Source organism: Vanellus vanellus (assembly GCF_965231255.1).
Source record: "Vanellus vanellus genome assembly, contig: HAP1_SCAFFOLD_260, whole genome shotgun sequence".
NCBI classification, from domain to species: domain Eukaryota; kingdom Metazoa; phylum Chordata; class Aves; order Charadriiformes; family Charadriidae; genus Vanellus; species Vanellus vanellus.
Genome location: NW_028127873.1, coordinates 142,081 through 154,944, shown reverse-complemented (window position 1 = coordinate 154,944; position 12,864 = coordinate 142,081). Strand labels below are relative to the sequence as shown.

General features: G+C 47.7%; 1 protein-coding gene across 1 annotated transcript in view; it reads left to right on the top strand.

Annotated features, from left to right (window-relative positions):
• Nucleotides 1–9,043: 9,043 nt before the first annotated feature.
• The window catches only part of LOC309684918 (uncharacterized protein), a gene marked incomplete at both ends in the record, with an annotated part of 95,188 nt that continues 91,367 nt past the window's right edge, over nucleotides 9,044–12,864 (top strand). Inside the window, one exon of the mRNA XM_082500752.1 lies at nucleotides 9,044–9,084. Within this exon, the coding sequence (XP_082356878.1) occupies nucleotides 9,044–9,084 (41 nt within the window). The remainder of the gene's footprint in view (nucleotides 9,085–12,864) is intronic.

The window sequence follows — 12,864 nt, the reverse complement described above, 5'->3', positions numbered from 1 at the left end:
GTAAAAAAACCTGAAAATCAAAGAAGCGGCGGTGTGTTCACACCTCCTCCCTAAGCCCGCTCCTCGCTGCGGGTGCTGCCAAAGCGATGCCAAAAGGTGGGAATTTGGGGAAAATACCTGGCACGGTATTGAAATACAGGTCCAAAAGCCCCGCGGGTGGATTTAAACCACCGCTGCCCCACGGAAGGGCTCCACGTACGGATTCCTGCTGCAAGTCTTGCTGCTGTTCCGTATGGCTTCAAAAACCTCAAAGTTCTGACGCATAAACAGAATCTGGACCAGATTCTCTGGCGCCAGGACGGCGCGCCCATGCTCCAGGGCACCTTCCCCGGCAGCGAAGGCCTGGTCTGGCAGGAGGGCGGTGGATGGGGATGGCGAGGTACTGCCGGCTCAGCCGCCCCGCGGCCGGGAAGCGATGCTCATTGTTCTGCCACCAGTGCAGCGGCTGGTGCTGCGCTTGCAGAGGGGCTCCAGGATGTAGTTTTCCAGTTGCTGGTGGATCTCGGGGTTCTCTCCATGGCGTCCTTCCCCAGAAGGGTGTCGTAGCTGCTCTGAGACGGGGCGCTGGCGCATGGGTCCTTGCGAGTAGGCAGCTGGCTGCCAGCATCTGCGCCTGTGGCTTTGGAATCCGAGTTTGGCACCCCAGACTGGGTGGCAGATGGGGACTGGCGGTTGCAAACTCGCAACAGCATGGTTCTCACTGGCTGGTGCAGCTCGCTTCTCAGGCTGGGGCTGAGAAACCGCATCTCCTGGAAGCGCTGCCCAAATCAGAGGCCTCTTTGGGTCGGGCGTCCCTTTTTTGGTTTCCTGGTTTGTGCTGGACGGGCCCTTGAGGACACTGTGTGTCCGCTGCGGTGTCCTGGTGCTGTAGTAAAATCCCTAACATGGGTTCAATTACAGCATGTCTGCCTTTACCAAAGACAGCAAACTCTCCTTTGGAGCAGGGAATTTGAACCCTCGCTTTGAATTGGACCTTTGAAACCATCTTCATGAGTGGAACTGGAATATTAAGATTTAATTTGAAAAAGGAAAGGGGATTTGGATTAGGGAAATGGAAGGTTCTGGGGAATGATTCTGAAAATTGGTGTTGGCATATTAACGAGACCCAGCAACCCGTATTGGCTTTGGACAGAGAATCAGTCAAAAGAGAAGATAGGAAAAATTAATTTGCCTCGTGCTTGGATGGCAGAAATCTACGAGAGGCAATAGAAGTCAGATGGTTGAAGAAGATCTTGCTTGGATTTGAGTTTGCCCGGATCGGATGGCTGCAAAGCCTATTGCGAAACCCAGTCATTTTTGTGATCGTAGTGATTTTTGTTTGTGTTTTGTTTAGATGTCTTAAGAGTATCGTTATCAAGCAATTATCTCAACCTTATGTATTAGTGATATGGGATAGGAAATGAGGCTCACTGAAGTACAGAAAGACTTGGGTAAGTCTCAAAGGGAGGGAATTGTTGTAGTAAAATCGACATAAACCAGGAAAATTAAATGGAAAATGTAACTGAAGCAACAAAGGAAACCTGCTGCTGCTCAAGCCCTCGATACTGCCCCAACACTAGTTATTTACCTAATCTCTATATAGGGAAATAGTTAGTAGACACGATTTCTCTATGATTCAGTTAAGGAACTACCCAGCAGACAGTGTAGCACTGTCGATAAGCAGGGTATTCCTATCAAGAGAGCGACGAACTGTAGGCCTGGTCAGCAAACCCAGAAACCCACCTGGAACTGCCGAGATCAGAGGAAAAGCAGGTAAAAGGTGGTTCCGGCCGGGGGGAGATGGTGACCACCGACTCATTGACCACCTCCCCAAACGATACCACCTATTAAAAACATAAGAGTGGAAAAAGAAGACAGAGTCTGCGCATTCATTTACGTGGGAAGCAAAGAAATCTCGACCAATCATTGGAGGGAATAACAGTGAATATGCATTAGTTGTTTGAATATGTAAGAATCAATGTGTAAAAGTGAAGCTGTTTGGAACTAAGGTGAGCGCTCCCATTTTGGGACAAGCATCCATTTCTGCACATTAATGGCATAAAATTAGAAATACCTCTGCTCTGTGCGTTACTGGCTTGCCCAGCAGGTAAAGAACCCAGATTTGGGAGGACAGTGGGGTGTCTGTAAGGGGTCCTGGGTGGCGCTTATGGGGTCCTGGGGGGACTCTTGCAGGCCAGAGGGAGTCTGGGGCAGCCCTTCAAGGATCTGGGGGTCCCCTCTGGTGCTTCTGGGGAGGGTTTTGTGTCTGGAGAGGGCCGAGCTGGTTTCAAGAGGTGCTTCCTCCCTTTCTCCAGCCCACCCAGCTCCCCTGACACCACCCTCCCCCCCAGGTTGGTGGGTGCCAGCAGTGCCAGCCTGTCCCACTGGGTCGGGCACTGAGGGGGGCACAGCCCCAGCCGCGGGACGGGAGGAGGAACCACAGCACCAGGGATAAAACGTTGGTCTCTATTTCTTTAACATTTCCCATGGGGAGCACCCCAGGGTTGCGCGGCTGCACCGCAGCTGGGGCCAGGAGGGACTCCAACATCTCCCCCTGTTTCCACAGATTACTAAAAATGATCAATAATACAGCATTGGTCACACGTTAAGGAAAGGGATACAATCAAAAGGCTTCTGTGTGAGCCGACTCGGGCAGGACGCAGGAACGACCACAAGATCACAGAAGACAAAGAACAAATGTGATCTCAATACCTCGCGAATTGGGGGGTCTCCACAGCAACGCCCGGGCAGAGGGACACACGCAGGGGATGCAAGCGCCACAGGGCGGGAGAAAGTCCTTGTTAGCAGCAGCGTGAGCTCCAACTCGCTGTTCTCGACTGCTTTTCAAGGGTTCAAGCAGGCGTAGTTGTTACTAGTTTTTACGTAGTTTTTACAGGCCTGTGTCTTTGTAGATACTTGATGTCTTTTGTTCCCTTTTTTATTTAAAAGTAAGAAGTTTACAAGCAAACAAACCCCCCCCCCCACACACACACCTTCTACCTGTTTGTCACAGTAATGGAAAAAATTAATTACAAGTGAACACTTGTCTTGACGCCAGATGCTCTCTAGGCTGTATTCTGGAGATACTGAGCCCCTCTTCTATCATTGAGGCAGTGTGAAGAAACCGCCCCTGCGTATGTTAGCGTGGGATGCTGTCTGAGGGAGAGCTTTTGGCAGCATCCGTGGGATTGAATTAAACAACACCAGTGAGTATTCCCATGACCTGGACCTTGATCATCGGTACTGCTAAACCATTTGGAGGTTTAAAGGTGTTCGGTGAAGGGGCAAAATAATTTTGGCAGAAAATATAGTTTAGTTTTTGAAAGAAAAGTACTGCTTTCAGGATGAGAACACGGTTTGCCTGACTGTTGATAGCTTTAATGTTTTCATGTGTGTGCTGGCAGTATTAAGAGAGTGGAGGAGAAGCACAAAAGGGGAAAATGGCCACAGCTGGGAATGACTGCTATTTCCATTTTTATTGCCGCTATGCACAGGTAGATGCTGTAGATTTTAGAGTGGTTTGTATCCTTGATTTTCTTGACATGTCATGTTGAAAGGGAGGTTTATTGTGGAAAGTTAGAAGTTGGTATGTCACTCTGCCTGGGTTATGGCAGCATCTGTAGATCAAATATCTGATCTTTGGAAGTGGTGAGAAGAGCTAATGATCATCTAAACTATGGGCAATTTCTCCTGGGAACTCTGCTCACATACACAAAGAACACAAAAGTTAAAAACCGCACATGAGGATAACTCATCACTTTCTTATTGAACCAACATTATATTGATTCTGAATAAATAGTCCATGTTTGTAATTTCTGCTTATAGCAACTACCTGAACTTCTGCAAAATCCGTTATTTAACACAAAGTCCTTCAAAACAGGTTTGTTCTTCAAAGAAACATTTATATTGCACCTGGTGAAAATCCGGGGGTGGGTGTAGGGCTCTCTGTCATTGCATCCATTTCAGCACTGGGGATTTAGGTGTTGATACCTGGGTGATGGCCTTTGGCTCCAGACCCCATCATGTCTCAGGGGATGGCCCAGTCGTACTGACTAGAGACCAAAAGCGGCGTGGTTTTGAGATGCTGCTCCTAGAGCCAGCTGTTAATGTCTGGAACTGGGTGAAACTGACCTTCAAATATTCAAATATTTTCAAATGTGACTTTGTTTTCCTCTAAAAAATTACGCAGAAACCCGTTAAGAAATAACCAGCAACTTGGCACTTATAGATGTCAGCTGGGATGTTGTTCATACCCAGGATACAAACCCAAGTGTCTATTTGTCACCATAATACTGTTATACCTGGACTACTGAATCACCTCCCCTGTTAATTAAAACCAAGAATTTTTAATCTGCTATCCCAGCAAGTTGAAGGCAAAGAAAGGAAATTGGCATTTGAATAGGGTTGCGTATGATTTTTTTAGCTGTCATTTTAGGGATCTTCCTAAGTGTCAGTGACATGAAAGATGAACTCGCAAACAGCAATTTAGGTTGCCAAGGTCCACAGAGTAAAAGTGTTGCTTTACTTGGGTATTTGCTAGATCAAATCCTTCTAGTAGTAAAAGTGGTGAGTAGGCAGGTGATGATGTAAGAGAAATGAAAAGTAGTGCATGTGGTGGTGGGAGGAGGTTGGTAGGGCCACGAGTAGCAATATCTGTTGACAGAGCACAACATGTGAGATGGATGAGACCCCCCTCAGACAGATAACATCAGATTACAATGCTGTGTGTGCAGGTGTACTTCCAGTTCATCGTTTCGAATAAATTTTTCAGGCTTGAACACTGGATGCAGGCTATTGAAGTACAGTACTAGTGTACAAGGCAGTATAATATCTGAAAATCTGAGTACTTATGGAAAAAAAAAATTATAAGTTGGGATTTTTCCCTCAGTCCATTCTAAGAAGAGCTCTTGTCTACCAGGAGTCCTAGTAGACAGCCGGAACCTGGAACGGGGTAAGACTCCAGGGCAGGGAACCAAGACAGATGTCAGAAATCGGGGGAAGCCAAAGTGAGAGCAAGTCATCGAACCATAGAATAATATAATAGTTTAGGTTGGAAAGGACCTTAAAGATAATCCTGTTCCAAGTCCCCTGCCATGGGCAGGGACACCTCCCACTAGACCAGGTTGCTCAAAGCTCCATGCACCCTGGCCTTGAACACCTCCAGGGATGAGGCATCCACAACTTCTCTGGGCAACCTGGGCCAGTGCTCAGCAACCTCAGAGTGACAAATTTCTTCCTCATGTCTAATCTAAATCTCCCCTCTTCCAGTTTGAAGCCATTACCCCTCATCCTATCACTACATGCCCTTGTAAAAAGTCCCTCTCCAGCCTTCTTGTAGGCCCCCTTCAGATGCTGGAAAGCTGCTATAAGGTCTCCCCCGACCCTTCTCTTCTCCAGGCTGAACACCCCCAACTCTCTCAGCCTGTCCTCCCAGCAGAGGTGCTCTGATCATCTTCGTGGCCCTCCTCTGGACCCGCTCCAACAGGTCCATGTCCTTCTTATGTGGAGGCATCCAGAGCTGGACACAATAGTCCAGGTGGGGTCTCAGAAGAATGGAATAGAGGGGCAGAATCCCCTCCCTCGCCCTGCTGGCCACGCTTCTTTTGATGCAGCCCAGGATATGGTTGGCCTTCTGGGCTGTGAGCACACGTTGCCGGCTCATGTTGAGCTTCTCGTCGGTCAGCAACCCCAAGTCCTTCTTCTCAGGGCTGCTCTCCATCCATTCTCTGCCCAGCCTGCATTTGTGCTTGGGATTGCCCCGACCCAGGTGCAGGACCCTGCACTTGGCCTTGTTGAACTGCATGAGGTTGGCGTGGGCCCACCTCTCCAGTCTGTCCAGGTCCCTCTGGATGGCATCCCTTCCTTCCAGCGTGTCAACCACTCCAGGCAGCTTGGTGTCAATGAGAAACTTGCTGAAGGCGCACTCAATGCCACTATCCATGTCACCGACAAAGATCGGTTCCCTTTAATCCTGACTCATAAATTCTCTGTCGGCTCCTCATCTATCCCTAGGTGGAGCTCCATGCACTCACTCCAGGTGGTCATGGACATAGAGGGCAACACCCCCTGCTTGTTTCCCCTGCCTGTCCTTCCTAAAGGGCCCGTATCCCTCTATTCCAACACTCCAGTCATAGGCGCCATCCCACCACGTCTCTGTGATGCCAATGAGATCATGGACCTGGAGGTGTGCACACGTCTCTAACTCCTCTTGTTTACTCCCCATGGTATGTGCGTTTGCATAGAGGCACTTAAGCTGGGTCCCCGTTGAAGGTGACTTAGTGGCTGGAGTGGCTGCAGTTCCTTTGTGCTGTTCTCCAGGTGGCCTTCCTTTGAGGTGTTTACCTGTGTTTCCCCATTGGCTCCTATTGCCTCAGGAGCCCCTGGCTCCTCTTCATAAGACTACGAGTGTGCTGCAGTATACCCAGCACATCTTGGAGCAAGAGGCTGAGGGCCCTCGCTCGCGCCCCATCCCTCATACCTTGGAGTGTCGTCCCTTGGCTTGTCACAGCCATCCTGATAACACCCTGCGAGTGTCCCTGCACTGGCCCAGCCTTTCCTGCCTCAGAAAAGCTCCAGAAAGGCCCGGTTTGCGGCCAAAAAGGGGTTCCGCTGCGGCCCTGCCTGTACCAGCACTGCTCATTTCAGCGAGTCGGCATGGCATGTCATAGATGGATGAAGAAGTGGACTAAACCAGAGTTGTTCCTGGGCCTTATCTCCAGAGCTGTGGACAGGTGTCACCAGAGAACTCCAGAGAGACCTCTAGTCAGAAGCAAACACCTTGAGTTCCTGAAATTCCCCCAGGAAAGGGTAGCCTGTCATATCTGGGCATGTTGAGCCTAACTAACCCCATGGCAAGGGGTTGTGTGCTCTTTCTGTGAGTGCCCATACTGGTTCCAGTGCAGTTTCCACTTCCCCCGTGTTGGCGCCAGGCAGCTGGTGCTGCCGTGCCCACCACATAGGCATGACATTGGGTCTGGTGTGAGTCAGAGACTGTGCCTAAGAGGCACTGCGGACAAGGGCATCCTGTAGAAGAGCAACGTCCAACAATCAGAAAGAGAAAATGGACGCAGGCCTTTTCCTTTTTACTGCAATATGGATGAATTCAAAGTTCGTGTGCTGCACAATAACATTGCAAATACGAAAAGTGCATTGATTCTTTTTAATACTTAGAAATCTTGTTAAACGAATTCAAGTTTGATTTGGCTTACACTACCCAGGGCTAATAATATCCTATTCTGGACACTGACAAAGGCTCTATCAAGGTAAAGTGTTGTATCTTACTTTCTCTGGCATGAAATACAACAAATCAGATCTGCAGGAGTGTTATTGAAATGGGTTTGCTAGGATACACATGCTGCTCCTAGGCAATCAAGAGATGCGGAAGAATAACAGCAAGTGGAATAACAGAAAATGCCCACGCTTCATCTTATTTCTTTGATATTTTTAATATAATGCACAGAATCCTGATTGTATATAGAGCTGCAAATTGGTCAGCTTGAACAACACAAATAGACTTACCATTTTTCATCATTTTTATTTTCAGTCCGTTGCATTTCCTGGCTCTCAGAAAATGCTATCCCTGTACTGGAATGGTTTTGCTGCAAATATTATGGGTAGATATAAATTCCTAAGGAAAAGAATATCTTTTCTGATTTTCTTCTAATTAAGTGGAAATTATTTTTGTGAACTTGATATTCTTTCTCAAAATCTACATTTTGTACTTAGTAAAGAGAATTGTGATTCAGAAAATTGATAGCAAAAGAACGTCTACAAGCCAAAAAAAGGTAATCTTAGCATTGCTAAATCCTCCAAAACTGATGCCATGAGGAGCGATACAGGCCTGCCTGTTATTCAGCATGTTTAAACGAGTTTCACATGTGGGGTCCTGAACTCACTCACTTCAGTCCAGGTATTACTGATCGTGTGTTTCCCTAAGCTGTAAGTATCTTAAAAGGTATTGGAAGAAAGAAGGTTTCTGCCTCAAATTAATCTATCCACCAGCTGGAAGAGACAGCCAGCCTTTTCAAAATAGCGTAGAATGGTCAAAGTGTTCCTCTTTTCAAAAGGCCTTATTCAGCACTGCCTCATCTGTCCATTCTGAGGAGTGAGTGCCCGTGATTCTTCCTACTCTCTGTAGTTGGAAGATGCTCTCGGAAGAGAGCGTCTTTCCTACTTTCTTGTAGTTGGAAGATGTCAACCTCCGGAGAAGATTTTTCCTAAAAGGCACAATCTATCTATTTAATGATTCTTTCAATATAATGATTTAAAAACTGTACCTGCTGGTCTGAACCTGGACTTGATATTCTAGTTCCCTCCAAATAAAATAAATATAATGTTCTTGTCTGCAGATGCCCCATTGCCACAGGGTGTACAAGAAGGGATTCTGCCTCCGGCCCATCATCAAGAATCACTCAGAAATCAAAAGAATATTTTACTACCCGTTCACCCTCCACTGATTATAAACCTCAACGACGAGGAGGATGAAGAGGATGATGAAGAGGAAGAGAACTGTAAAGGGTTTTTTTCTCTCTTTTACAAGGAAGCAGAATGGGTTTTTTGGACTCTTGCAGTGTATACATCACAACTGATGTATTATAATAACAATTACATTGTTAGAAAAGAGTTGTTGACAAGTTTTGGAAATAGCTTCCAGCTAATCCTCAAAATATTGGAACTGGTAGTCCCCAGATGTGAGTGAGGCAATGTTTTCTAACCCCTGTGAATTGCCTAGCTGTATATTTCAATGGTGGTACAATTCACTTCTTTTTCATTCAATGAAGATTAAAATGTGATCCACTATTCAGATGATGTGATCCACCATTCAAAAATTCTCAAAATTTGGGGATGAAATCACAAATTCAGGAGGTACTTCTTTCCCGGGAAACAAACTTTGGAACAGGGGCTGTAGACACTCAAGGGATAGATAGTGAACATCCCCAGTCCATAAGAAAGGTGCCAATGTCATGCAGCATTCTTTCTTAATAGAACAAATATGCATTTTTGTAATCTAGCCACGATCTCAACTCCACACCTTTTATTCTTCAGATATTGGTATGTGCTTATGATGCCAAACATCGCACTGCACAGTAATCTGCTCAGTGACACGTACATGCAGTGTTGTTCTGACCACTCCCTTAAACCCTCATGATGAGTAGACACTCATCACTGAAGGTGAAGTCACAGGTTTGTTTACAAAAGATAGCCGAGTGACCTCAACTTAAATAATTTGTTTGACTGATTTCCTAAACTCTGAAGGCGGTCTCATTTTATTGCAGAAAGTTACTCTCAAGTCTAGCGAAGAGAAATCAGACAAAACTCTTCACTAGATTAACTGCAGTGTCTACAAGTTGAATCACGGGGTATTTTTCATGCCTGTGCAATTCTGTATTGGAATCACGGAGTTTTCAGAGTTGGAAGGGACCTCTAGAGATCATCTAGTCCAACTCCCCTGCTAAAGCAAGATTGCCCAGAGCACTTGACTCAGGACTGCATCCAGGTGGGTCTCGAAAATCTCCAGGGAAGGGGACTCCACAACCTCCCTGGGCAGCCTGGGCCAGTGCTCTGTCACCCTCACAGTAAAGAAGTGTTTCCGTGTATTTGAACGGAACTTCCTGTGTTCTAACTTGTGCCCATTGCCCCTCGTCCTGTTACTTGGAACCATTGAAAAGAGCCTGGCTCCATCCTCCTTCAACCCACCCTTTAGATACTCTATGGCATAATAAGGTCTCCCCTCAGCCTTCTCTTCTCCAGGCTAAAGAGTCCCAGCTCTCTCAGCCTTTCCTCATATGGGAGATGCTCCAATCCCTTCATCATCTTAGTTGCCCTTCGCTGGACTCGCTCCAGCAGTTCCCTGTCCCTCTTGAACTGGGGAGCCCAAAACTGGACACAGTATTCCAGTTGTGGCCTCACCAGTGCAGAGCAGAGGGGGAGAATGACCTCCTTGACCTACTGGCCACACTCTTCCCTATGCAGCCCAGGATTCCATTGGCCTTTTTGGCAACAAGGGCACATTGCTGGGTCATGGATAATTTACTGTCTACCATGACCCCCAGATCCTTCTCCTCAGAGCTACTTCCCAGCAGGTCCGCCCCTAACCTATACTGGTGCTTTACATTCTTCCTCCCCAGGTGCAGGACCTTGCACTTGCTTTTGTTGAACCTCATTAGGTTCTTCTCTGCCCAGCTCTCCAGCCTGTCCAGGTCACGCTGGATGGCAGCACGGCCCTCTGGGGTGTCAGCCTCCCCACCCAGTTTGGTATCATCAGCAAACTTGCTGAGGATACACTCTGTCCCCTCATCCAGGTCATTAATAAATATATTAAACAAAATTGGACCCAGTATTGACCCCTGGGGGACACCACTGGTTACAGGCCTCCAACTAGACTCTGTGCCGCTGATCACAACCCTCTGAGTTCTGTCCCGCAGCCAACTCTCGATCCACCTCGCTGTCACCTCATCTAGCCCATACTTCCTCAGCTTCCTAATGAGGATGTCATGGGAGACAGTGTCAAAAGCCTTGCTAAAGTCAAGGTAGATGACATCTACGACTCTCCCCTCATCCAGCCAACCAGTTATAACATCATAGAAAGCTATCAGATTGGCCAAGCATGATTTACCCTTGGTAAATCCATGTTGACCACTTCCAATAACTTGCTGTTCCTCAACGTGTTTGGAGATGACATCCAGAATGAGTCGCTCCATTACTTTCCCAGGGACAGAGGTGAGACTAACTGGTCTGTATTTCCCTGGGTCCTCCTTCTTGCCTTTTTTGAAGATCGGAGTGATGTGATTAAGGCGGTGAGTGAGATGGTCCTTGTGGGCGCTTTCTGAGTGGCTCAATGTCGTGGTTTAGGCCTTAATCCACTACTGGTGACCTGGGGAACCCAAGATGGGACCGACAGATGCTCCCCTCTACCCCTCTTCAAAGAGAGAGGCAGAGGAGGAAAGAGACTTATGAGTTTAGAAGGAACTAAACTACTTTAATGAAATATTAATAATAAAATAAAAAGAAATAATGAAAAATATATACAAAACCGTATCAAGCTCCCGAGATGGCAATCGCAACACCGGCTGGCACTGGGGCAGTCCCAGGCTGGACTCAGTGACGGACGGGAACTGGATTCCGGAAATGGATTACGGATGGGGATCACAGGCAGACGAACAGAGTCCTCCTCAGACGTCGGCCATTGAAGGAAGAGCCCGTGACCCTTTGATCCCTCACCTTTTATACTGAGCATGAGGTAGTGGGATGGAATACCCTGTTGATCAGTTTTGGGTCACCTGTCCTGTCCGCTCCTCCCTACAGATGGGACCCGACTGTGCTTTTCTGCTTCTGACCCTCCGACGGGGCAAATAACAAAGTTGGTTGGCCGTGGGGGTTATAGCAATAAGTATAAGCAGGAGCCTCTCTGCATCCCATGCCTGGGCATCAGCTATAAACAATTGGCCTTATCATTCTGAGAGAGTGAACACTGTCTGCACAATATGCAGTTAACTTCAGGAGTTAGAAGAGGCCCAGCTAAGAAGCGAAGTAACTAAACAAAATTGGTTCTGTTTTACCTCAAACCAGGACACTCAGAATGGGGCACGACTGCTCATAGGGACAGAAAATGCTGTGGCAGTGGTTGAGCTGCTCAGATCTTGACAGTCCTACTCTTGTAGTTTTCTGTTCTCCTTGAAAGAGTGGGTGTGTGCTTTTTCACTTGTGCTGGGCAGTGATTAAAAAAGAAAAAAAAAACAAAAACTCTTGAAACTTCCTGTGAAATTAGGGGTGGCTGAGACACATCACATTTCTCACCTCTTTCACTAACTATGCTGCTTTCTCTGAAACTTGTTTGTATCCTTATTCTAAATGGTTTGGCTTCAGTAGAGCCAGGACACCCTAAGATCCAGTTTTGGGGCCGGTCGTCTCTTGTCAGGCAGAGATGTCCATGTTGACATCTGTGAGTGATGGTTTGGAGGGGTTTCAGACCGGTGGTAATGACAGTATAATCGTCTGATTATTACTGGTTTAGTCTGAGGGTAGGAGGGAAACAAAGATTTGTGGAGGAAAAGATACTTTGTATTAGCTGTCATCTTTCTTTGCAACACAGTGTTTGTGGGTCGCTGACAAGAGGCTCCTGGAGGTGTTGGCTGAGATTCTGTAATGGGAATTCTTTTGTTCTGGGGCTGAAGCCCAAATCGCCCTCTCATTGTGTGCGACTAAGTAAGCTCTTCTTAAAAGGGAAGATCATTGCGGTAGCGGGAGAGCCTGTTTGGCAGGTGTAGTAGTTTGGGGACAGAGTCGCATTGTGGGCTGGGCCTTGGGGGGTGGGGGCTGTTTGTGCCCTGAGCCCTTGGCCCGGTGCTCACAGCTGGAACAGGCTCTGCAAAATCCTGCTGGAAGGAGCCAGATGTGGGACCTGTGGCTGAGCCGGGGGAGAGGAAGAACCCCTGGAGCGGCCTGGGGACCTGCGGCAAAGCTGCCTTCAAATCAGCTCTTCCCAGGAGGCACTGAGTGCTGTGGTTCTCCTTCAGGAAGCACGGTACGCACCAAGCACGGCCAGAGCTCTTGCTGTGCCAAGAGAAGACTTCCCGCCATGCTGGGGCTGATGGTGACAGTTCCCACCAGCTGTGCATCTCAGGCAGGTGCTGGTAAGATGCCACAGAGGGGGCACCGCCTGGCTGTCACTTCTCTTGCAGGTTTAAGAGCAGAAGAGAGGCAGGATGAGAGGGTGCATGAGGTGCAAAAGCTCATCAGACAGCTGGCGCAGTACTGATGAGAGCAGAAGGAGATGCAGGTGATGTGGCTGGGACAATGCTTCTGAGGTACCATCTGCCAGACAAACACAGCGACAGCTGGAGATGTTGGGATGTCATGGAGCAGGTGAGAAAGGTGCCTGGGAGA